The 26,715-nt window shown below is 41.9% G+C and overlaps 1 protein-coding gene across 1 annotated transcript in view; it reads right to left on the bottom strand.

The window, feature by feature from the left end:
* Positions 1-20,659, bottom strand: part of Sec16b (SEC16 homolog B, endoplasmic reticulum export factor) — a 41,764-nt gene extending 21,105 nt beyond the window's left edge. The window contains exons 1-11 of the mRNA XM_048357835.1: positions 20,468-20,659; positions 17,607-17,956; positions 14,606-14,718; positions 13,808-13,928; positions 13,023-13,101; positions 11,186-11,324; positions 10,027-10,178; positions 9,596-9,657; positions 8,137-8,272; positions 7,494-7,724; positions 988-1,085 (exon numbers count right to left, since the gene is read on the bottom strand). Of these exons, the coding sequence (XP_048213792.1) occupies positions 988-1,085; positions 7,494-7,724; positions 8,137-8,272; positions 9,596-9,657; positions 10,027-10,178; positions 11,186-11,324; positions 13,023-13,101; positions 13,808-13,928; positions 14,606-14,718; positions 17,607-17,899 (1,424 nt within the window). The 5' untranslated portion in view covers positions 17,900-17,956; positions 20,468-20,659. The remainder of the gene's footprint in view (positions 1-987; positions 1,086-7,493; positions 7,725-8,136; positions 8,273-9,595; positions 9,658-10,026; positions 10,179-11,185; positions 11,325-13,022; positions 13,102-13,807; positions 13,929-14,605; positions 14,719-17,606; positions 17,957-20,467) is intronic.
* Positions 20,660-26,715: the final 6,056 nt, after the last annotated feature.

The following is a 26,715-nucleotide window of genomic DNA, read 5'->3' as shown; positions in this document are numbered from 1 at the left end:
ACACCATCTTTTACTTAATAACATTCTTGCCACAGGAGCTCAGAGCACTAAGCATAATAGACGACAGTGCTCCCTGCCATGCCAGTCACTGAGTATAATGAAGTGCTATGTAGAATTACTGGTCCCTAGGAAAGCTGGAGGTTAGAGTAATAGAGACAAATGCCATCATGACTGGCTCCTAAGCAGTGTGGCAGTCACTAGGGCCATGGGTTTCCTTATTTTCAACCAACTCTCTTCCCAACAGGCCAATTCAAGCTTATGAAATCTGCAAGGGTATCTTCACTGTCCTTAAGCAGCCCTGAAGAGAAACCATAAAGTTAACACTCCTCTCACACCAGATTTATGCCTGCCCCTTACAGGGGGTCCCCTTCTCACCCCTGTCCCCCAGAATGCTAGCTGGGTCTGGAAGGACGGACTTGGGCAGAAAGCTTTCTCCAGATGCCCATAAACCCAGCACATTCTCTTCCTACCACAACTCACAATTTTGCTATCCCATATCCCTGCCCACCTCTCCGTATCCACCACAAGACTAAGCACTGCACACTTATTCCTAAGGTTCTACCAGTGAAACTTAGGTGATCACTTAGTACCCTCATCAGTAGAACCAAAGTAGATTACTGCCTGGTAGAACATATTTAATTTTGGAAAGTCTGGCCCTACAAAATATTACTGAAATGATTCATTCCACTTAGTGGATAGACAGAATCTAGACACAAAATCCCTGCATCTAAGTTATAAGAATCTGGAGAACCAGCTAATGATAGCACATATCTGTAATCTAAGCACTCAGGAGTCTGAGGCAGGAGTATCACAAGTTTGGGGACAACCTGATAATGAGTTCTAAGCCAGTGTAAGCTACATAATGAGACACAAACACAAATCTGGAAACGAGAGGTGCATTTTTCTCTTTTCCCCGCCCTCACTGTTGCCTCATCTTCAGAAGGGAGAATTCTCCTTTCCTTAGTCCACTTTCCAAGCTGGACTTACCCACTCATGACCCAGTTGTAGGTCCTTGGGTCCATCTTGCTGGATAGGAACAAAGCATGACCCCACAAGTGGTTCTTCATAGCCCATTCCAAGGCCTCCTGAAAACCAAAGCATCCCATTCAATAATGCGTTCCCACCTTCCTCCAACAAAACAACAAATCCTCACCTAAAGGCACTGCTTCAGAATGAGCAGTAGGGGCTGGGTCTCTAGGAACAGACTCCATCTCAGGGATGAATGTGAGGCAGGAAGTATGGAGGCAAATTCTAATCCACAGGGTATTTTTCTCTGGGTGTCCACTTCTCCAGCCATCCATTATGCCATTTCATTAGCTTCCCTTCAAATGAGGTCCCCAGATAGGCTGATATCTTCAGCCAAAGTTACAAAATACTTGTAAAGAAGCTAGCTATCACCCATGAGAGAAACATTTCATCCCAGGAATTGAGTCTCAAAATTTGAGTAGAATAGGAGTATGGCTGATGCCATACTAAGGATAATTATTGCTCACCAAAATCCATGCTTTCCTTCCTGGGTAAAGGGCTGAGCTATGTTTGCCACCTCCCTGGCTCTGAGTTTGGCTGAGTCTTGGCAACAGAAGTGCCAGGTACATCCAGGTTTAACCCATAAAAACTCTTGCACCCAGTCCTTCAGAGGGCTACCCCATTGGGTGGCTAGACTGGAAGGGATTCTCGGAGAACCTTAGCTGAAGACGGTTGACCCCCCACCCCTGGCATCTATGTGGAAAAGAGTTGTCCAACGGGTCCATTCGTGAATGCGTATGTGAAGAATAATAGACTGCTATTGCATTTAAGCCAATTTACACAGAGACCAACCTGCCACCTAATGCTAAAAATAATTGCTTGTTAATTTATCAAACGCCCTTATATGCCAAATTCATAGCACCACTAATTGGGTAAGATGAGCTAGAACTGAAAACTTAAAAAAAAAAAAACTTACACACATACTCACCTTTTTATTCAACTGACATGTGAGGTTTTGAACTGAAATTAATAATTTCCTTGGTGCAAAAAAAGTGATTTGGAGACAGAAAGTCTTTAATAAAGTAATTTCACCTCTAAGAAACATGATCCTTAACTAATCCCAATATATCACCATGTATTCTTATTGAAGAGAGGGAGAGAGAGCTCATGCGCGCACACACACACACACACAGAGAGATTTAAATCGTCTGTTAGGGAATTCAGTATCTGATCCAGGGCAAGTAAAAGATGGCATTAAGGGTTGCTTTTTTTTTTTTTTTGAAGATTTTAACTATTTCATAGTCAATATTTTTGTGTGTATGCTAGTACTAGGGCTTGAACTCAGGGCCCTGTCACTGTCTCTTAAATTTTTTGCTCAAGGCCCATGTTCTGTCACTTGAGCCACACCCCCACTTTCAGCTTTTTGCCCGTTAATTGAAGTTACTCTTCATTCAATTAACTTTCCTGCTTTGGCTGGCTTCGATCCATGATCCTCTGATCTCACCCTCCTGAGTAGCTAGGATTATAGGCATGAGCCTTTAGCCCTTATCTTTATAATCAATATTTTTAATAAGAGTTACTAATGCTGAGTTGAGAATCATCAGGTTACTCCAAATATGACTTAAGAATTCATAAATACATTAAGAATTTGTATCAATCATGTAACTATCATACAATGTCAAAAATGACACCCAGTCATATATGAGTAAAAGTTTAGAAGATATTGTGATATCCCATTTCTCCTTAATCATTCTGAACCCTCCCATGGGGCTTCAATTACCCTCTCTTACTGCCTTTGGGCTTATTGTGAAGTAGGGTATTAGGAGGGTGTTCGAAGCCTAGAACCGGGATGCCCAGACATAAGCCCTGGTTCTATCCATTGGTAACTTGCCTAGTCTGTAAATACATAGAACAACAGAATCTGACAGACAGGGTTTCTATGGAGATAAATGAGATAATGCATGAAAGATGTCAAGCAAGTGCCTGGAAGGAAAAACGTAGTTTTGAAATCCTTTCCTTTGTTGTAATTGTTACTATGGTCATTATTTATCTTTGTTAAAACAGAGTTCGTAATTGATTTGTCTCTGCGTGTGCCACTGGGTTCAGGAGCTTCATAGCAGTAGCTGAGCAGTGGCTCATTCTGTAATCCTAACTCCTGCTAAACGCAGAAGGATTGTAGCTTAAGGCCAGCCCAGGCAGAAAAGCTCACAAAAACATATCTCAAAAATAACCTGCCAATATGCCCCTCAATGGGCAAATGGATCAAGAAAATGTAATATATATATATATACACCATGAAATTTTACTCATCCAGTTCAAAGAAGGATCTTATACCATCTGTAAAAAAAAAAAGACCTGAAGTTAAAAAAAAAAACATGCTAAGTGAAGTAAAGATAGGCCCAGAGAGACACTAGATGCATGATTTCCTTTATATGTGGAAATTAGATTTAGCTAATAAGTGAATATGCTGGGTCGTATGCAAGTGTATACAAATGGATTAACTAAAATATGGTAGATTCAAGGCAGTAAGTTCAACAAAATAAACACTAAGAAGTGGGTACTTGAAAGGGGTGGGATGGGGTCAAGGGAAAAGGGTAGTAGATGAATGAAGAGGTGAAGAGGGAGAAAAAGCAGTCAAGAATTAACTGATAAATAAAATAAAAAAATAAAATAAAAATCCTAATAAATTAAAAAGAGCAATGGAATAGGTAGGTAGGGAAGGGATGGGAGAGAATGTTGAAAGTGGTGATGAAATTGATCTAGGTGCATTGCATTCATAAACAGCTTTGTTAAGGGGCAACTCCTTTGTACAACTACTTAAAGATAATTGAAAAATAACCCATCTCATACTAAAGTCGGCTGTTGTTGCTTCTTAGACTCAGATGTGATTAGCTTGAACTATGATGTTATTAATGTCTGATACACACTGGTATCTTTATTATGATTTTTTTCATATTTATTGTCAAAGTGATGTACAGAGAGGTTACAGTTTCATATGTTAGGCCTTGGGTACATTTCTTGTACTGTTTGTTACACTGGTATCTTATTGATAAAGCATCGTTCAAAGTATTCTATTACCTATTTACTTGACTTTTTAAAAATGTAAGACGAAAATAAAGTTCTCATTCTTTGATTTAAAAAAAAATAGCAGCAAACAAAAGAGGGGCTAGATGTGTGGTTCAAATGGTGCAGTGACAGCCTAACAAGTATAAGGACCCAAATTCAAACCTAGTGCTACAAGAAAGAAAAAAAGAAGATAACACCATGGGACTGGTCCATCATGGCTTAAGTGGTAGAGCACCTGCCAACAAGTACATATGCTTGAATTTAATCTCCAGTGTCTCAAACACACACGCGATCACACACGCGTGCACACACACACCATTTTATACAAAAACAATATTAACTATTTAAATGTAAAATAGTCACAATGTACTTCATTTTATAAGCATTTTTTAAATAAAAGTCTACTTGCATATGACAACAAAATGTGATTTTGAACTAAAAGTTTTAAAAATATGAAAAATTCCAACAACTCAACAGGCAAGGATAAAGAATCAACAGGAAAAAAATACGGAAATCTCATGACAAAAAAACTTAACAAGCCAGACGTGGTGGCTTATGACTACAATTCTATCTTCTTGAGAAAGAAAGATTGAGAAACACTTAGTTTGAGGCCAACACAGGCAAAAAGTTCATGAAACACCATCTCAACCAATAAAATACTGGTGTAATGGTAGGTGCCTATCAGTCCAGTACAGCACAGTACAGTCCAGCCTGGGGGGTAAAGCAAGACCATATCACCAAAATAATTAAAGCAAAAAGGGCTAGAGGCACACTTCAAATGGTAGAGCTCCTGTCTAGCAAATATAAACTGAGTTCAAATTCCAGGACCACAAAACAAAGTTCACAGATTAAAAATATTCAACTGCGTTCACAATAGCAGAAATGCAAATAACTACACTAAATTTCATTTTTTTTACCTTTCAGGTTGACACCAAAAATGTCTAGAAGCTGGGCCATCAATAGTTCATGCTCATAATCCTCAGCTACTCAGGAGGCTGATACTTAAGGGTCCTGGTTCAAAGCTAGCCCTGGCAGGAAAGTCCATGAGACTCTTATCTCCAATTAACCACCCCACAAACGCCAGAAGTAGAGCTGTGGCCCAAATAGCAGAGGGCTGGCCTTGACCTAAAAGACTCAGGAACAGTGCCCAAGCCAAATTCAAGCCCCAGAACTGGCACTATAAAAAAAAGTTTTAAAAATATTGGTGTACAAAGGGTCAACAAATGCAGCAGTGATACTCACTAGACACTATGTTGAAAATGAACTATACTACTTGTAGGGAGGCGGAAAACTGGGAGAAATTGAGGGAAGAGAGGACTCTGTTCAAAAGAAATGTACTCATTACCTGAAATATGTGTACAACACCTTTACAATAGCAATTTTTAAATATTTAAAAATTTGGTGCAAATATGGGGTAACAAGCAACCTCATCTATTGCTTGTAGAATGAACTAATACATTTAGAAGCAATTTTTCAGTAGCTATCAAAGTAATCAACTATATGCTCTTTGATATGACACTTCTCTCTTACACTATGCAAAATGACAATGACATTGTGGCTTGGATATAAAGTGTCCTCCCACAAGGCCCAGCTATTGATTGCTAGCTACTGAGAGGTGATTGGATCGTGATGGCAATAACTCCATCAATTAATCCATTAATCCATTAATCCATTGTAAGTAAGTAAACAGGGCCTATTTGGAGGAAGTATGTTATTTGGGGAAGCCTTGGAAAGCAGTATGTGTTTTGTGTGTGTGTGTGTGTGTGTGTGTGTGTGTGTGTGTGTGTGTATGCATGCACATGTGTGTGTCTTGTCCCTGGACTCTTTCCCCACACCCTGTTTCCCAGCTGTGAGGAATTGAACATCTCTGCTCATCCACAAGCTCCCACCCATGATGTTCTTCCTCACCACAGCTCCAGAAAAAGTAGATCCAAACAACCATAGACTCAGACCTCTGAAGCCACGAACCAAAATAAATCCTTCCTTTTTTAACTTGATTTTCCACCCTCAAGCAGTTTGTCATGGACATGAAAAAGCTTTCTAACACAGTTATTCACTTCATTGTGTGTCATAGCAGAAAAATGGAAATAATACAAATGTCCACCTATGTTGCTTTGGTTAAATGATATATACCTTATCCATAGAACTATGGAGCCACAAAAGTCATGTGGAAAGCAGAAATTATGGCATGGCTCAAGTGGTGGAATTCCTGCCTAGCAACATGAAGCCCTTAGTTCAAACCCCAGTACCACCTAATAGTGATGAGGAGGAAAGTACGATAGAGTTATAACATGTTTTGAGATATAAAGAGCATGACTAAAAAACAAGGACAGCAACATACACCTGAAGGCCAAATCCAGAGCAACCCACAAGAATACTCTGTCCTTTCAAAAGGGCTGGAAAACAATCAAAAGAAAAATATTTCCTTGCACCTAAAAATTATATGCAAGTCAATGTTCTGTGCCCATAAAGTGTGACTGAAACACAGCCACACTCATTCATTTGTTTTCTGCAACTGCTTTTGATAAAGGTGAATAGAGTAACAAGACCAAATAGACAATCTTATGTAATCTTTTATGAAGTAAATGGATTTGCATTGATTTTAATCATATTCAAATGTTTAAATTTACTTTATGACTTTTATAAAACTTAAGCACAACTTCATAATTAAACAAGAGACCCTCTCTTTCTGAATCAGATCAGTGTTGATTGCACAGCACCTGAGATGACAGAAAGATTATCTGTAATCAACCTTTCTGGTACTAATCTGGTAAGTATCTGAAGAACCTTTCAGGATTGCACCCTATAACCCAGTAATTCCAACTCCAGGAATTTATCCTTTTAAAATAAATATGTATCAGCTAGTGATTTGTGAAGCAAGGTATGGTGTAACATTTTTAATACAGTATTAGCCTCGCATGCACAGGACCCTGAGTTCAATTTCTAGCACTGCAAAAACAAACAAATAAATAAATAAAATTGTACTACTGGAACATAATTAATGCCATTAAGAATCTCATCAAATAGCCTTAAATGAAATAAAATAAAGAAAAAAGAAATGATTGGTTATATTTTTTTGAGGAAGGGATTATTTGTTCATATTGAGGTAGGATCTTTTTCAAGGCTGGCCTTGAACTTGTGATCCTCTTGGCTCAGACTCCCAAGTGCTGGGATTATAGGCATGTGTCACTATACCCACCTAATATATGCAATCTAAACTGATTTTTAATACACTCACAGGAAAATGCTAGAAGTAATCCCTCTAATGTTAACTGGTGCAATCGTTTAACAGTAGGGGAACACTAACATTGTAGGTGTTAATGGTAAAAACACAGTGATATTTTCATACTCTTCTGAACTTCTCACCCATTGTAAAATATGTACTATTGACATGATTGGAGGAGAGGTGGGGAGGCTGGTGGTTAGATGTCTAAAGCAAGCCAGGGAGAAGGGCTACTTGCCTTCTTCCTTCCATAGTACAGCAGTTTAGTGAACTTCTCCACAACCTGAGTGTGTGTCTCCACAGTTGGGGGGATCTCCCCAGTGAGCAGATTGCGGTTCCCAGAGTTCATCACCGGCCAATCCTCGTCAGTCAGGTTAATGAGGTTGGCCACCGGGGCCTGCCTCTTGTATTTCTCTAGCTTCTTGCAGTCTTGCATCAGCAGCTCAGAGATGTCAGACCCCACCATGGACTGCAAGACAACAAGGGGGAGAATCCTGTTGTCCCCTGGCAGTCCAAGATGAAAGGAAGGCACTAGCGTGTCCCCTTTCTTTGTAAGGAGGCTGGTACTGCAAACTCAGGTGCTCAGTTCCTGGATGCCATTTTTCAAATGTCAGCTCCACTATCATAATTACTTGTCTGGTTGGTGTAATAATCAGACTGTGCAACAGTCAGACTATTGAACAATCTCTATCCAGAGACAAAACCATCCAAGGGAAAGTTCACATTAGCAAATCAGTATTGACATTTGAGCAATGTTTTTCCTAGGGGCAAAGTGGTGAATCTTTAATATTTCTTTCCATAATTATGCCATAAACCAATTCTTGTCCATCCCATGAAGACTTAGCACTTCACTCCAGTCTCCCATAGAAGCAGTAACTCACCCCGTTCTGGCGACAAAGGAGAACCAGTAGTTGCCACAGTAGAGCTGAGTCTCTGCTCTGTGGGGTCTCAGATTTGTGGCTTTGAGCTGCTTTGTGCTGACAAAAGGTCATGATGTCCACCTTGTGCACATCTTCCCTAGGGAGAGATTTCAGGAAGCATAAGGTGAACTGACAGACACTTCTCCTGCTCCAGGTCCCAGGTTTCCCCTGACAGCCTGCAGCCTCCAGCCAGGCTGGGATAGAGACAGAAGCCTGCCAATTCAGGATTGGGTAAGTCTGTAGCCAAAGGGTAATTATTTCCTGTGTAACAGGAAGGGACTTCAGAGATTCTCCAATTCACAGGTGAGGTAGCTGAGGCCCAGCAACTGAAGTGAAGGTACAGAATAGAAGGTAAGAGTGTTCAGATCAACCTGCATCAAATTCTAGTATGCCATTTCTCACTTTAGGCAAGTTTCTTACCTCCCGAATCTGAGCTTTATTCCTCTTCCTAAATAGAGAGAGTAAAAGAAACTACCTTCCTATAAAAATAATAAGCGAATTTTGTGGCAAGTATTGGGCATTATTATTTGATCAAGACTCTTCAAAATCAAAGCCAAGTTAGGCCAAAATACTATACTGTTCTCTACCTGTGGCTGCATACTGGTATATAAGACATAAAGTTAACATAAAGTCAACCATCTACACTTGAAGAAGCTGTCAGGTACACTATGTGCATTTTCTTGGAGGGTAATCTTTAAAATAAGTACATTTGTATTGTAATGAGTTTTCACATGCATAATCTCACTTGAGTTTTATAGTCACCACCTGCAGGTAGGCAGAGAGGGTGTTACACCAATTATCAGGGAGAAAACTAAGATTCATAGAGGGCTAACGGATCTTTCCACCATAGTACCACTAGTTTGGAGAGTGCTTAGGCCTACAACACAGGTCCGCTAACATCAGCCAGGATTCTCTATAACCAAAATTATGCCCTAAGTAGTCATCAGAAACATGACTGAAAATGTGAAAGCAGTTCCAGTTAAGTCCTGCAGAGGGCAGGCTTGCACATGGTCCAGTAGACAACTGAAGTTTTTAAATTAAAAAAAAAAAAAATTTAAATAAAAAAGCTCCTTGCAAGAATTTCTTCTATTTCCATTATTATCTATTTTTTATACTTTCCAAGGGCATGCTCCAATTTTCTACTATTATTTACCAAGTAGATGAACACAAAAACTTCCTACCATGCAAAATCTCCAAAATGCAGTTGATTTTCAGATTTCCAAACGGTTAAGCTAACCTTTCTCCGACTATCAAATGACTGATCAAAATGGCTCAGGCCACATCCATTTCTTCTAGTGGGGAAGAGAATTGACATTCTACCTAGAATACATATTTTCTTCCAAAGAACCCAAGAGCTGAACACAACAAAGATTTCCCAGATTTCATAAGTCTCTTATTCAGAGCCCTTATAGTACTCTACCTGATCAGGGGTCCTGAGAAACTTCTCATCTCCTCTTGTTCCACAGAATCATTAAGAATAACCTGGAGCACAAAATCAAATTAGATATTCAACACTACTCACCCACTGCCTCTGTCAATCAAGCCCGGCGTTAGTACCCAAGGCTATGATCTTAGGGCATGGCATGCCCTGAGGGGAAAACAGAGTACAGAAATGAGTTAGCCTGTTGAAGATGAACTACTTAGCATCTCTGGAAAATGTCTAGAAACATTTCTTTCAGAAACAAAATCTATTCCTTCACCACATCCTGAGGAGGGGCAAGAGAGGTATGTGGCCAATTTCCCACCTCTTTTGGAGATGCCTGAGTTCAAGCCAAGTGAAGTAGGCAAAGCCTGTGCAGAGTAGTTGAGTAAGCAGTGTGCAGCATCCCAGGGGCAGAGAATCTTGATTACCTCCATGCTATGCAGTTCAACGATGGCTGTTTGCCCATCCAGGGGAGAGTTGGGACACACACATACCAGCTGGCCTCCTGGCCCAAAACTCACAGACACATGAGGGACATAGAACTTCGAGGGTGCCTTGGGCTCGGCTGCTGAGATGTTCCCTAACCAACAGATACAGATATAGACATCATTAGCACTGCTTTCACTCCTTTTCTTTTTGGTCAGTTGCAGGGGTTGGACTCAGGGCATGGATACCATCCCTGAGCTCTTTTGCTCAAAGCTAGCACCCCACCACTTTGAGCCACAGCTCCATGTCTGCTTTTTGAGTGGTTAGTTTGAGATAAGAGTCTCACTTGGACTTTTCTGCCCCGGCTGGCTTTGAACTGTGATCCTCAGATCTCAGCCTCCTAGGTAGCTAGGATTATAGGCATGAGCCACAGCTCCCCGCCTCACTCCTTAAGTTTAGAAATATGCTGGATTGCATAGCCTCTGCCTAGCAAGTGTTAAGACCCTGAGTTCAAAACCCAGTACTGCCTGCCTCCACCCCCCCCCAAAAAAATATGCCATTATTTCTGTCCAAATCCCACCTGGAACCAAGATAAGATACTAGGTGGTCTGCCTAACTAGAAGAAACTCATGCTCCATGCTTCATGCTGCAGTCTGATTTAAGCCTCTCAGAATATGCCAAGGCAAGGATTTGGTAATTTTGTGCAAGTGACAAAGCACTGGCCCAGATGCTCAGTGATGATAAAAGAGGCCAAGAAGTGTGGCTCACAGAGTTTGTGTGCCCATGTCAAGTTTCCTGCTGCCAGTGGATTGATGCTCTGTGTCCTGCTTCTGCTTATGCAATTCTCTCTGATCTCTGCTTTCTTCACCTATAACTTAACAGCACCCCTAAGTGCTTCCTTGCCAAGCTTGATGATAGCTAGGGGCAGTATTCTGTTGAAAGACCCAGGTATGATATAATAGACTTTACAAAAGAAAAGATTAGCAAAAGAAAAGGAAATGGAGCCAAGGTTGGCTCCTCTACCTAGGAGACCAGCATAAGCCAATGAGGCAGACTACGACCCATTCTTGGAAATGCAAGGGAACGATGCCTTGCCAAAAGATTTGTCCCAGCCTTTCCTCATCAGAATAAAACAACACCCATGGTCACTTTAATACCCACCGTCCTGGATTGGAAGCCAAACCGATGAAGCCATGGAGCTGCTCTGCTCAGGGCCATCTGCCATGTACTGACTGAGCTCATAGCTGCTGGAGCTAAGGCCAGACTCATGCTGCTGGAGAAGGTTGGAGTGTTCAGATGGCTGAAAGTTTAAAACAGTGAAAAGACATGGGAAAGCATTTCTGGGAACTGGTCTTCACAAGTCTCCCTTCAAAGAAACTAAGTTCAAACTTTCCAACCAATACAGTGAAAGAGAATATATATATATATATATATATATATATATATATATATATATAATTTTTTCTCCCAATCCTGGGGCTTGAACTCTGAGCCTGAGCACTGTCCCTGAGCTTTTTTGCTCAAGGCTAGCACCCTGCCACTTGAGCCACAGCTCCTCTTCTAGCTTTTTGTGGTTAATTGGAGATAAGAGTCTCCTGCCTGGACTGACTTTGAACCATGATCCTCAGGTTTCCACCTCCTGAGTAGCTAGGATTACAAGCAGGAGCTACCAGTGCTCAGCTATTTTTTTAATTATCTTTATGTAGTTGTACAAATAAGTCTCAATTCAGCATGTCAGTTTAGTTTATGTGCACAATGCTGAATGAGGATGAATTGAAAAGAGACCATATTATTCAGTGAACAGGTGTTTGTTATAGGGTACATTACAGCCCAGTGCAGCCCAATGTGAAGAAAGCAGGCCCTAAGGAAAAGAGATCTTGAATTTTTAAGGCTCAGTTTTGAATTCTTATACCCTGTGAGACCCTGAACAAATGACTTGGGCTCTCCAGGCTCAATGCTCTCCTGGGTGATATAGATAAGCACATCTGTCTTGCTTATTTTAACAGTGTTTAATGAGTACCTTAACTACTCCAGATGTTTTTCTTCCCTGGGGAGCCAGGTATACAGGGCATTTGTGGAACTAACATTCTGGGAGGAGATGAGTAAAACAATGAATGCACAAGTTCTTTGTGGATAGGGAGGGGATGGTGAAAGATAGAGGAAAACAATGGAAGGGGTGAAACTGATCAAGATGCCTTGTACTCATAATCTGACATCTAGAATTGAAACCCCTTTATAAAACTACTTAATAAACATTGAATTAAAATTTTTAAAAGCTCCTTCTTTGTACATCATAAAGTGCTGTACACCTGAAAGTGGCTACTGTTTTGGAATTACTAGATTAAGCTTAATAATATGTGTCCTACCTATTAAGCTCTTAAGTATACAGAGAAACAATCCACGAAAGTCATACAAAGCTAATCCGGGAGAGAAAATTAATCCAAACTTGCCAGAAATGAGGAGCTCATCTCTAATAATAGTTTTGCAACTTTCCCATGGAGCTCAAATTGTTCCAAAACTTAAAGTTTATTTTCTTTAAAAAAAAAAAAAAGAAAGAAAAAGAGCTTTGTTCTGTGGCCCAAGTGGTACCCACACTAAGATTTAAAGATGAGATTAGAGTTAGGAAAGATATCAGGTCCTACTTTTCAAAGCCAAATTCAGAGATTCTAGCAGCTTCCAATTTCCTATGTAAACCAAATTGCTAGTGCATTGGGGTCCCCACCCCCTAATACTCAGTGGCAACCTCTTTTCAAGGAGTGGCTAGCGCCCTGCCAATTTTACAGAAATGCAAATGGACCAGATCAGAACCCCAGACCTGAAAGACTGAAGCATGAAGGCAGAAAAGGAGGCCCCAGTGGAAGCTCTGCTCAGATGGAGGCATAGATCCCTGCACATAGTTGGCAGCTTGGAGACCCATTCTCCCCTAAGTCTGCCACTGATGACAAGGTAGGTTTGATGCCTGGCCACAGGCCTCCATCCCCACGTCACTTTAGGTTACCTTATTCCTCAGGTCCCCAGGCTGTTCCTGTCCAGAGCTGGAAGTGGGGCTGTCTTTATAAGGGTTCCGGCTAAGAGATCTGCAGCAAAATGACAGCAGCAGTGAGACACGTCCTAAGCAAACCAGCCAGGTGGAAGTGCTCCCTTCTAGAGGCTGCCCTGACTCTAAGTATAGGCTGCTCTTAGGTCAGCCCAGGTACCACAGGGAAAAGCATTCTCCTCCATTCCCCATCTCAATGTATTAATTACTGGAAGTGGTATCAGACCCTGCAGAGTGGGGCTAGTCTCTGCAGCCTGCCATCCTAGACTTGGGCTGGTGGTTCCAAGGCAATTGGCCTCAGGACAGAGGCTCAGGCAAAGCCTTGTTCTTTGTTCTTCCTTCTGCCTGGGGAACACCCCATTCTCAGAGCCCAGGAGTGATCAGGACAAAGGCACTCCAGCACTGAACTATAAGAACTTTGGCAAGGCCATGTTGCTTCGGAGGCCAACATAGGATTCCAGCCCTCCTTCGAATGGACCTCAAATAACCTCAGCAAACACAGACTACCGAGGTCAGGGACCACAAAGGATAAGAAATCTCTCCTCCCAAGTTCATCCCCAGCGTCTCCCATGTCCCTGTGTCTAGAACAAAAGCTACTGGAAGCAGGGGGCATGGTTCAGGTGGTAGAGTGCCAGCCAATGAACGAAAGCAACAGATACTGGAGGTAAGTGACCACTAGATGCCTTAACATTGGCCTAACATAGTCTGACAGAATCTTCCCAAGTGTCCTCTCTTTACACACTTACTGAAACTGAGTCTCATTATTTGCTCCAAATGGACTATTCTGGTTTTCACCATGATGTTCACTGAGGTGCTTTTGATTTCCATAATCCTCATGCCAGATATAAGGACTCCCTTGCCTTGGCACTGCACCATCAGAAGAAAACAAAATAAAGACAGGTCATTTGCTGTTTCTGAAAATTCCTTCAGAAAAGATTCTAGTGAGCAGTGATGCTGAGGTACTAGGCACTGCAGGTATAAAAACCTATTTTGCTCAATCAAGTTTAACAGATGAGTGAGATCTAGTGAAGAAGGTTCCCAAGATGACTGTATGAAGCAATTAGCATGGCTTCTGTAGTTGTACAATGGGGGTTGGGGGGTGTACAATGATACAGATTTCTCTTTGCTAGTTGACCAGAGGCTGTCACTGGCATATGCCTATCCCTGTGAGCCCAGGTACAAATTTCTATTGGTGTTTGTCTGCCACCCTCAGTGTGAAACAATGACTGATTCATATCATGGCCCAGCACACCAGAGGCCCTCAGACTGACTTCACTGCTACCAGACCAGTAATAGTAACCCAGCTATAAAGAGGAGTAGGATGATGTGCAAACTCTCCACAGTACCAGCAACCAGTACCATTAGTATCACCACCATCACAAGCCAGGGATGCTCCCTCCTCTCAAAACACAGAGACACAAACGGTGCTGGTATTTCATCTGTTCAAACAGAGGCTCTGAGTATGGCCCCAGTAGTCTGTGCCCCACCAGTCATTCCCACGCATATCCCCAATCTCCAAGGGCTTCCTGGGGATCACTCCATACCTCTCTCTTCCTGCAGCTGCTGCAGGTGTCCTGGGTAGTAATAGCTTCCATAGGCATACTCTTCCTGCAGTGTTGAGGCATGGTATCTTTGATAGACATCCTCATAGCCTGGCCTAAGATACCAAACAGAAGGCCAGTTATGAGTACAGAGACCAAAACCAAGGGAAAAGTGGACAAACTAAACAACTTCAGAATACAGAATGCCAACCTCATCTAGAACTAGCCAGAAAACCACAGTTCATTCTAGATCACATAAACAGAAAATCCAGAATCTGAGCAAGAGATGCCCTTATTATATAACAAGGCTGGGGTTTTTAATAGTAAAATAATAAAGTTCTCTCTTATTTAAAATTCTTTTCTTAAGTTATTTATTCACAACTCCTTTTTTATTTTTATAGTAAGACTCTTACTACATCAAATGTATGTGTGTGATAGATAGATAGATAGATAGATAGATAGATAGATAGATAGAGATGTATAGGTATCTCAAACCTACTCGATATGTTCTGAGAGCACCTCTCCTGAGGAGACTGCCAAACCCCAATATATCATGGTGATTTCCATGCAAATTCTAGATAGAAATGGGATGAAAAAGTCACCAAACTCTCTTAAGTCTGATTGGTTTCATTGCCTCTGTCCTTAACATATCCTTCTTTGCAAATTCAATAATCCAGAGGCTAAGGAAGAAATATGTTGTTAGTATTTTTAACCAATTAATAATACTTGATATTTCATAGAGGCAAAATCTTTTATAGTGATTGTTACCATTTCAACCCAAATCTATAGGCAGACATATATCATCCTAAATGGAAAAGGTAAAGTAGGGCATGAAAGCAATACTCTATGAAGATTTAGTCAATCCATCCATGAAGACCCAGATTCTCCAACCTAGAACCACCTTGCTGTGACCTCTTAATGTTCTGAATGTTAAGCCTACAATTCCAGATTTGCCTATTAAAGTTGTAATTTATTAAACACAGATTTGGGCTATACTGAGGTTTCAACTCAGGGCCTTCAGCTTATAAGGCAATCACTCTATCAAGTGAGCCCTTTTTGCTTTGCAAGTTATTTTTTAGACTGGGTCTCAAATGTTGACCAGGCTGGCCTAGAACTTTGATCCTCCTATCTGTACCTCCTAGGTAATGGGACTCACAAACATGACCACTTTGATCAGCATATTCCTTGAGATGGGTCCTCACTAACTGTTTTGCCTGGGCTGGCCCCAGACTGCCAATCTCCTACCAATCTCCAGCATCTAAGAGGTTGAGATTATAGGCATGAGCCACCACATCCATCTCTAACAGGATTTTCTTTTCCAATGTCCATCACATTCTAGGTACTATTCTAGATTCTAGGGTTCTTCTTGGTACTGGTGGTATCATAATAAGCACAGATCAGAATGATCTAAAGATGATGAGAAACTCCTTATAAGGTCTTAAGAAAAACCTTTCCATTATCTACAGAAATTGCCTCTGGGAATCCCAGAGCAAGAGCATCCCATCAACTCTTACAAAGTTCAACCCTTCACTCTTCACCAACTCCCTCTCCCCCATTACATTGTGATGACTGCTTGAGATAAAAAGGAGAGAAATACCACCTTCTATCACAAAAAAACAAAGCAGTTAATGTTTTAAATAAGCCAGTGTAGTAAAGTAGAGAAAGAAGGGGGAACAAAAGGAAGAGAAAGTTCAAATCTGGTGGTACATAACTATAATCTCAGTACTTGGAAGGCTGAGGCAAGAGGATCATAAACTCCAGGCCAGCCTGGACAGCAAGATCCTGTCTCAAAAAAAAAGTAAGCAAACCTAGCACAATGTCTCTGGCCTGTAATCCTAGCTACTCTCAGGAGGCAGAGATTCAATCGTAGCACAGACACCCTCCCCCCACCCCAGAAAAAAAAAAAGTTTTCAAAACTTTATCTCAAACAAATGGCTAGACACAGTGTGGAGCACCAATCATCATGGTGACATGAAGAAGCACAAATAGGAGGATCACAGTCCATGCTAGCCCAAACAAGGCATAAAGTAAGACTTTATCTAAAAAATACCCAGTGATCTGGGCACTAGTGGCTCATGCCTGTACAATCATAGATATTCAATAGGTTGAGATGTGAGGATTGCACTTAGAAGCCCGTCTGGGCAGGAAAATCCATGGAAGTCAATTAACCTCTCCCCTTACCCAAAAATCCAAAAATGGAGCTGTGGCTCAAGAGGAAGAGCACTAAGCAAGAAAACTCAGGGACAGTATCCAATACCCAGACATACATACATATCATACACACACACACACACACACACACACAGAGAGAGAGAGAGAGAGAGAGAGAGAGAGAGAGAGAGAGAGAGAGAGAGAGAGAGAGAGAGAGACACCCAAAAAAATAACCAAGGCAAAGAGGTTTTACAGAGTGGCTCTAGCAGTAGAATACCTGCCTACCAAGTGTTAGGCCCTGAGTTCAAAATACTGGAGCTTAGGGGCTGGGGATATGGCCTAGTGGCAAGAGTGCCTGCCTCATATACATGAGGCCCTGGGTTCGATTCCCCAGCACCACATATACAGAAAATGGCCAGAAGTGGCGCTATGGCTCAAGTGGCAGAGTGCTAGCCTTGAGCAAAAAGAAGCCAGGGACAGTGCTCAGGCTCTGAGTCCAAGCCCCAGGACTGGCCAAAAAAAAAAAAAAAAAAATACTGGAGCTTAAAAAGAAAAAGGGGGCTGGGAATATAGCCTAGTAGTAAGAGTGCTTACCTCGTATACATGAAGCCCTGGATTCAACTCCCCAGCACCACATATATAGAAAACAGTCAGAAGTAGCGCTGTGGCTCAAGAGGTAGAGTGCTAGCCTTGAGCAAAAAGAAGCCAGGGACAGTGCTCAGGCCCTGAGTCCAAGGCCCAGGACAAAAAAAAAACAAAAAGCCAGAAGGATGAGGAAAAAGGAAGAAGGAAAGGACTATCTGATCATAAGCATGTAGGAAAATTGAGTCCATTTCAAGCCCTAAAACCACACCTTGAGTACACGTGACCAGGATAACCCCCTTCATAGTAGTCCCCCACAGACATAGGCTGAGCCCACTCCTCAGGCCTGGATGTGTAATGTGACTGCAGGTGGTCGGCCCTGGGCTCCTGCTGGGGCTGTGGACTCCCTCGGATGTCTTGCCATTGATGGAACCTCTCTCCATTGTGCCGAGGATTAGGAAGAGGCCGGGGATGTCCACTCCGAAGTCCTCTGTCTGGATCTTTGGGTGGTGCCATGGGCCTCCCCCATGACCGAGCCGGCCACTGGGGAGCCCAAGGTTCCATCCCTGACCCTCTGAATATCTCTTAGCTTTGAGACTGTTGTGTAGTTATTTTCATTTCCTGTACACAAAACAAAAAAGGGGGAAAGATCGTCATTTTATAAAACCCTACATTCCAACCTGGTGATTGATTAGGTTTTGTGAAAAGAGCAACCATGGTGTAAAGCGAACCAGAAGAACACAGACACAGAGAAATTTGGGAGAAAAAATAAACCCTCAAGCTGCTATGTGAAATAGTAGACTAGACAATTACATTGATGCTGCTTTAAAAATTAAGAAAGTACATATGGAACAACAGATGTGGGAGGCAAAGGGAGACAGATAACAATAATAAATGCAGCTACAAAATGCTATCAAGAATCCCAATTAATGCTTCTTCATTTATCCACCACCAAATATTTACATAACACTTGGTAGCGATATGCTGAGGTTTGCAGAGGGCTAGATCAGGGTTCAAATAATAAGTGAACTGCTTAGAAGCTGAATAATTCCCTCAAGCCTTGGTTTCCTTATCCATGGTGACCATAATAACTACTTTGCAAGGTTATTGTCACAGTAAAAGATAGCGTATGGATAGTGTTTGATATATAGTAACTGTTCAATGCATAGTAGGTAGTACTAGTCAGAGATAAACATTAGGGTAGAGTGGATGAAGACATTTCCTGTGAACAGTTTAAACTAACTTCTTCAGGACACCTCCTAGCATGGTGACTCCTTTTAACCTGGCCATTCCTGCCCAAATCCCAGAACAGTTTAACAGAGCCAAGTCTGGGGCTGCTCACATAATACAATAGAGGACCAGGGCTCACTGTTCTTCCTAGTTAGATATTTTAAGCCTAGAAGTCATCTTGGCATCACACTGGCTTTTCGCTGATTCCCTAAGATGAGAAGTAACTCTAGAAACCATTACCTTCTTCCAGTTCCTCTGATATGACAAAAGACTCAGGAGAGAGAAATCCCCCAGCTCAGACCTTCCTTCTGTCAGGGCCCCTGGGTCACCAGCACACACAGGACAGGTCAGTCCCTATCTTTTTTCTTCCTTGGGAACTGCTTTAGACTACAAGCTTCTGACCAAATCTGTTAATTTGTTTCCACTCCTGAAACTACAGTCTCTGAAATTTTATATCAGAACAAAAAGTCAAAAGGTCAAAACCAAGATGTCATTCTGAGCCACTGCCCCAGAACCAAGGTTCAGCACTGTGAAGCAAGAGCCATGAGACAGCAGATGTACCAGAGTGGAGCAGGCAGTTGGGCCTCCTATCACAATTCAAGGTATGTGCCCTCCTCTCGGTGCCAGCTCACTTCCTTGAAAAAGACAGGCACAACCAAAGCCCTGGCCAACAAATCTCAGAACAGACACAATGGCTCAGACCTACTAAGAGATCCTTCACCTTTCCTAACAGCCTGTGAAACTCAACTATTTCTGACCAGTTGTATCCACACAAGTGAGAAGTACAAGAAGAAAGCTGTTTTCCCTTTGTCCCCAGACACTGCCACTAGACAGCCCGTCCCCAGCTGCAAAGGCCCAATAGCTACTCTTCACTGAAATCACAGTTTTGTGGTCAAGAGTCACCACTTCTGAAGGTTAGACTTCAGGTGTGAAAACACCTAGGATTCTCAAAATAAGAATTCTCTCTATGATGACAAATCATATAACTGTGCCCTGTTCCCAGGGCCTTTCCTAATCTCACAGCCCAGCAAGCACAACTCAAAGAAGCAAAAGAAGGGCAATCACATTCCCACACACCTGTTCTGCCAGCTTTCCACCTTCCTTCCGCGCTGCTCCAGGGACCTGCCGGGCTCTGCCTCCTCTCCTCCTGGAGATTGTCAAAGTCCAGGTGCCACATCTACCAGGACTTACCTGGCCCTCACATCTGCAGCCAGTTAGTTGTCTTTGCAACTGCCCGCTCTATGCAGCTGATTCATTAGGGCAAAGTTCAGGGCAACTACCCCAGGTCCTGACCTAGCTATCTGCTGAGAACCCTGTCAGAGATTGGTGCTACTGTTTGCATGGTCATGAGCTGAGCCAGCTGCACTCACAGAGAACACATGCAAACCCCCACAGCAAACACGAAAGAGAGACAGCGGGTAGAGGAAGCCCAGAAAGGCCTGAGGCAGCCTGGTCTGCAGAGAAGAACACAACCTCCAGGATGTGGACTTGTGGCTCTGCCATTGGTCCACTGTTACCCCACCTCTCTGGGTCCCTCTCTTTTTCTCTAAAACAGGAATAGCTGTTCTTAGCTTAGGAAGGACAGTATGAGGACAAAATGCCAATGAAGTTGCACATAGTATACAAGTAAGTATCATCAAAAGTATCATTTCTTCCCTTCAAAAGAGATGGGCTGGGGCTGGGAATATGGCCTAGTGGCAAGAGTGCTTATCTCAATTACATGAAGCCCTGGGTTTGATTCCTTAGCACCACATATATAGAAAAGGCCAGAAGCGCCACTGAGCAAAAAGAAGCCAGGGACAGTGCTCAGGCCCTGAGTCCAAGCACCAGGACTAGCAAAAAAAAAAAAAAAAGGCTGAGACAGGAAGTGTAGTTGGGGATGGGGGCGGGGGTGATAAATACCTGAATTGCCTGGCATGTGTTTTACTCATGCATGCTTTCTCTCCACTGGATCATATAAGCAATTCTTTCATCCAGCTGGAAGGCAGGCACACTGAAGGATTCAATGTTGAACTGAAGGCACCAAAAGCTTTTCTATTATGACAAGAAGTAACTTCTCCCTTTTGAAAAACAGCATTCCTTCAGCATCACTAAGGAAAACACAGAGCAGTTGGTGTCTCCAGTTGAATACATGTTAATTTTTTTTTCAAATTTTTATTATCAAACTGATGTACAGAGAGGTTACAGTTTCATACGTTAGGCATTGGATACATTTCTTGTACTGTTTGTTACCTTGTCCCTCATACACATGTTAATTTTTGAAATTCAGTTTTCTCTAAAAATGCCCAGTGGTTTAGTCTTTCAACAAACTTTGAATTTGAAATACACAAACATGAAAGACGTAACCCTTTGCCTCCAGAACACGTAGAGCAGACGGGTACCAGTGGCTCATGCCTGTAATCCTAGCTACTCAGGAGGCTGAGATCTGAGGATCTCGGTTTAAAGCCAGCTTGGGCAGGAAAATCCATGAGACTCTTAGCCCCAGTAAATCACACAAAAAATTCCAGAAGTGGGACAATGACTCAAGTTGTAGAGCATTAGCTCCTGAGCACAAAAGCTCAGAGACAGTGCCCAGGCCAAGTTCCAGAGTTTGTGTAGTTAGTAGTGGAGGGAAAATCAGGACTGTTTGCAGTTTCAAGGTCAGTTAGATAATAATTTCTAAGCCTTAAGATTTTCTCTCAGTCTTTCAAATGACCCCTATTACCTAGTGACAGAGTGTAGAATTCCCAGCCTGCAGGTAATGGTTTCAACACTCAATGCTGGGCCATGAAGCAGACTTCAGCTCCCCAGGGCCTTACACTCATGTTCTTAGTGCTTTTGGGAAGAGGTCCTGGAGAATACGCACTGACAAGAGGAATCAGAACACGGTTATGACACAGAGTCAATATCAAATGAGTTCTCACATGTCACAATAAGACGTAAAATTCCAGTGTGACTCTTGCAGCTTATAGCATGGCATTTCAACTTGCCCTATAACACCAGCTGCATTACTGGGTTAGTAACTTCAGAAAGGCTCCTCGAGATTATTTTAGCAACTTGACTTTTTGGATACTAAAACTAAGATCCACAGAATTAAAGTGGTTTACCCAAGATTATAAAGCTAAATTCTATTGGCAGCTACAGAGATGTCTTGCACAGGGCTTACAAGGGCTGATTATTAAATCTTCAAGAATTGTGTGAGCCAGTCGTTAAAGCATAAGTAACATGGTGATAGTGTTCCCATCACAGAAATTAACAAATGTCACAAAGCAAGATGTGTTTGTCTGTTTTTGTTTGTTTTGGGGGCCTAGTATAGCATAAATCTGAGTTCAACCCTGAACTCTGGTTCCTAATTCAGCATTCCTTCACTGACAGAATTGTGATTCTGTTCACCTTTGTGCTCATTTCTAGTTTAAACATCTAGCCCAGTTCTTCCAAATGCTCCTTTTGTGACATCCCAAAGCATCTCTAATCATCTCAAGAGTTATTATGGAACTCTTTAAACACTCACCAACCAAAATTAATTTTAATTAGCTTTAATTATTTTATATAGACATATGGCATACAACAGTTATATGGGTCACAGAATGAAATTGATTGCAGTGGGATCTCACCACTCCAAAGCATTCAGGGTTTATCAGCCCCTGCCTTCCCCAGCTCCATATATCTGCACTTCTTACTAAGTCTTTCAAGCTGACAGTTCAGTTCTGCTTTGTTTCTAAACCAAATTTACCTAGCTTGGTACTATAGCCCTCCCAAAGAAGGGCTAGAATTAGTCTTATCACCCCAAGTCTAGTGGCCGTGCTGTCTCACAATCCCATTGACTCCTGTCCAAACAGCTAGTCTTCACACTATCTCTGTCCCAGAACCCTGTCCTTACACCTGATGCCTGCTCTGCATCCTGACTCCCCACTAGATTGGAATCCTAGAAACTTGCTACTTTAGGTGAATTTTCATTCCCAGTCCCTGTCTTCCTTTTCAAACCAGGCTGCTCTCTAGGGTCTTGCTTCAAATAACAGCAACTACCTGTTATACATTGAATGTTTGTTTCCCAAAAGATTTAGAAGTTGAAATCCTAACTCACAATGTGATAGACTTAGGAGGTAAAGCTTTTGGTGTCATGAGAGTGGTGCCCTGGTGAAGGGGATTAGTGTCCTTCTGAAGAGACATGAGAGATCTTCCTCTCCTTCTCCTCTCTGGAAGGATTGTAAGGATACAATAAAATGAGGATCATCCACAAACCAACACATGGGCCCTTGCTACATTCCAGCTCTACCAGCAACTTGATCTTGGCTTCTCCAGCTCAAGAACTAAGGGACAGGGCTGGGAATATGGCCTAGTGTCAAGAGTGCTTGCCTCATTATATATGAAGCCCTAGGTTTGATTCCTCAGCACCACATAGGTATAAATGGCCAGAAGTGGCGCTGTGGCTGTGGCAGAGTGTTAGCCTTGAGCAAAAAATACCAGGGACAGTGCTCAGGCCCTGAGTGTAAGTCCCAAGACTGGCAAAGAAAGAAAGAAAAAAAAAAAAGAACTAAGGGACATAAATTTCTGTTGCTTATACCACCAAGTGTATGGGATCCTGGTATTGCAGCCTGAATTAAGATACTATTCTAGTTTCACATAGGTCTTACAAAAAGTGTCATTACTTCTAATGTTGCTACTAATTTCCAGGCAGCAGATTAGTGTTGAAGAATGTGAATACCCACCTAGATCCAGGTCAGGTTTGTCACAAGTCCTTGAATATTGTGATGTTATAGCTGGTTACTCCTTCAAGGGACAGCTTGGTAGATGAGACATTTCCCCAGGCTGGACCCTATCCCTTTACTGAAATTAAAAATGAAGAAAATAAGCCAGGCACTCGTGGCTCATACCTGTACTCCTAGTTAACTCAAGAGTCTGAGATCTGAGGATCAAGGTTCAAAGCTAGACAGGGCAGCGAAGTCTGTCAGATTCTTATCTCCAATTAAACACTAAAAAAGGCTGGGAGGGAGGCTATGGCTCAAGTAGTGGAGCTACTTGAGAAAAAAAAAAAAGTAGAGCCTTGAGCAAAAAAAATACTCAGGGACAGAACCCAGGCCCTGGATTCAAACCCTGGGACCAGCACCAAAAATTGTAGAAAGTAATCCAGGTATACTGTATTCCACACACCTGAAATCCTAGCATGTAGTAGACAAAAGCAGGAAGGTTATGAGTTCAAGACTAGAGAGTGCTATACAGTAAAAAAAAAAAAACAGCAGTTCTGTAGCTCTGTATCAACATTTTCACAACAGTTGCTGTCTACTCTCATGTAACAGAATTTTGAATTATTTCATTTTCATCTTTTTGCTTGTCCACATTTTCTTTTATTATAAATGTACTGACTTTAACTTCCAGAGGGTCATTGATCATGCCATATCTTCCATGCCTGACCCAGTGCCTGCCATTTGATGCACTCCAAACATGACAGAGAAAATGAACCAAAAACAGCAATAATAATTTTTTAAGACTCAGCCAAAGTGAGGACTGGACAGTTTGCACACCTGCAGATCCAGCAACATCTGAAGCATTGTGGCTCTCTCTACTCAGCAAGCATCCCATATCTGTGACTACAAATTAGTTAAGGGTTGAAGAGTTTGGGGAAACAGCCTCTGACTCCAACAAAGGCAGCCTCAGTAGCTTGTCTCACTGGTATTGATCTCAAGGCCTCAGCCACTGCTTAGCCACCTCCCTTCAAGTAGCTGGATGACGAATGAGATACAGACAAGTATGCCCCGGGAACCAGTTCCAGTTATCAGGAATAAGAGTGCCAGAAAAAAATGGTGCCTATGCCAACAACAATTAGCCTGGTCACAGAAACTGTGAGCCATCAGTGTCCATGCTGGGACTGACACTTTTACTGAATCCTTAGAAGTGAAGGTTTGGGCATGATGTAGGTTTCTTATTGGATCATGGAACTCAGAAAATGAGCCCTGACAAAAGACCCCTCTATGTGACATCTACCTGCCACCTGCAAACCTACTCTTCCTGCATACATCTCTTCTTGTATGAGCTAAACAAGCAGGATATCGTTCCAGAAGGGTGACTCCATGCCTCCTTAGCAGCCCTGGGCTGGCAGAGGCCCTATCATCTCTTCTACCTACCTTTCTCATTTTGTTGGGGTCCCCTGAATCAGGATGACTGGGCATTTGAGTATTGCTATGACTTGTGACTCCACATCAAGCTCCAAGGGGCAGAGGTAACTCATGTGCCCGCTAAATGAAATAAAAGACTGTAATATTTTCAGAGGGTTCTTCCAGCTGCAAGTCAATTAGGTGTAAATTCCCAAGAGAAATACAACTCAGCAATGTTGGAATAAGACTGGACATCAACGCCACCATCTGCTGATCATGTGGACTCAAGCACGTTATTCTGTCTCCTTTTTTTTTTTTTTTTGCTTACAATCGGTGATCATTTTTTTTCTGAATAATTACTTATTTATTGTCAAAGTGATGTACAGAGGGGTTGCAGTTTCATACGTAAGGCAGTGGGTACATTTCTTGTACAATTTGTTACCTCCTCCCTCATTTCCCCCCCTTCCCCCTTTCCTTCTCCCCCATGAGTTGTTCAGTTGGTTTACACCAAATGGTTTTGTAAGTATTGCTTTTGGAGTCATTTGTCTTTTTATCCTTTGTCTCCTTTTCCTAATCCATAAATGTGGGGTGATAATCAAGCCTCCTTCCTCATGGAGTTATTATGAGCATAAAATCAGATTAAAAACCTATAAAATACTCAGTATATAGGAATGCTTGGTAGCTGTTCATCATTATCATTGCCCTGGAAACAACAGTGTTCACAATGTGTTCCACACCTGTCATTGATGAGGGATTGATTATCTATTACTGTTGTGAAATCCACAGCTCCCCCTTGACAGTCAATTTAGGGTCCCCATAGAGCCTTGAGACCAAACTGTCACATGACTACACAGAAGGAAATGAATGGGTTTAGGTGAGGACATCAGAATTAGCAGCTTCTAGGAAATATAGCCCAACACTTCTCACATCAGATAATATGTTGTCCCAGGGACAAAGCAGAAAGCCATGGGATATGTATTCATTTTATAAGCAATTGTAAATATTATTTTAATTTAATTTAAAGCAAATACGTTTTTCAGTGAGATTCAAGTTTGCATTAATTTTTAAGATCAAACATGACATATCAAGAAATTTCATTTTGGCAATGAGACAGGTAAACATGGGTGCACACACACACACACACACACACACACACACACACACACACACACATATCCTATGCCCCTAGAAGTCATTTCCTGCTATTTAGTGGGAAAGTGAGAGATGTAGCATGCACAAGAGCAGACATTTCAGACACACAGAACCAATAAGCTGGAAAGAGTCTCTGGAAAGAATCCATCAACGCAGGTGAAGCCGCATCTAAGCCAGCCAGACTCAGCCAAGGCCTTCCCTACATATGGTTCTTTCATTTATACACCATGACATTGCAAGCTCTTTATTGCCAGATAAAATTCTGCATTATGAAAGACTCTACAAGGAAGAGGAACTCAGAGACAAGGATTGACAAGGTCTCTGAGAGCCCATTCTCTCAGTATACCCGAGACACATAGGGTTTCTTCAAGAAAAGGAGGTCCGCAGATCCTTGTTAATGCCACTTAGTATTTTAGAGTCAAGTTACCCTTCCTTATGAGTAAGCACATTGACCAGACTCGGTCACTCAGTTCAGTTTCCTGACAAAGGAGAATGGCCACCATGCCACTCCACAACCTTTTCCTCTTCAGATTACATAACCTCAATCTTGTTTGTGTTTGCTTATAAAATTTCCTCTCTAAATCATTTTGGGTAGTAGCAAAAGTTCTGAGGAAAAAAAATTACCCAATCACTCTTACTCCAGGATTCTTCATCTTTAAAATAAAACTGAAAAAGTACTTAAAGGACTGTGGTGTGGATTAAATAAAATGATATATGGGAAAACAAAAAGTTAGTACCAGTGAAATACAGGCGTGAGCTTCCAACAAATCTGTGCCTTTCTCTCTTCCAAATCCTTTCTTTCTGTTAAAGGTATGACAAGCTAAACTATATGTAAAGCCAATGTAAGTACGACACAGTGTAAGTGGTTAAGAGCTCAAACTTTGCAGTCAGAATTAGATTTGGTCCCAATGCCTCCACTGATTTGTT

This window comes from Perognathus longimembris, chromosome 11 (assembly GCF_023159225.1).
Source record: "Perognathus longimembris pacificus isolate PPM17 chromosome 11, ASM2315922v1, whole genome shotgun sequence".
NCBI classification, from domain to species: Eukaryota; Metazoa; Chordata; class Mammalia; order Rodentia; family Heteromyidae; genus Perognathus; species Perognathus longimembris.
The sequence above is the reverse complement of the archived record's forward strand: the minus strand, read 5'-3'. Positions and strand labels throughout refer to the sequence as shown.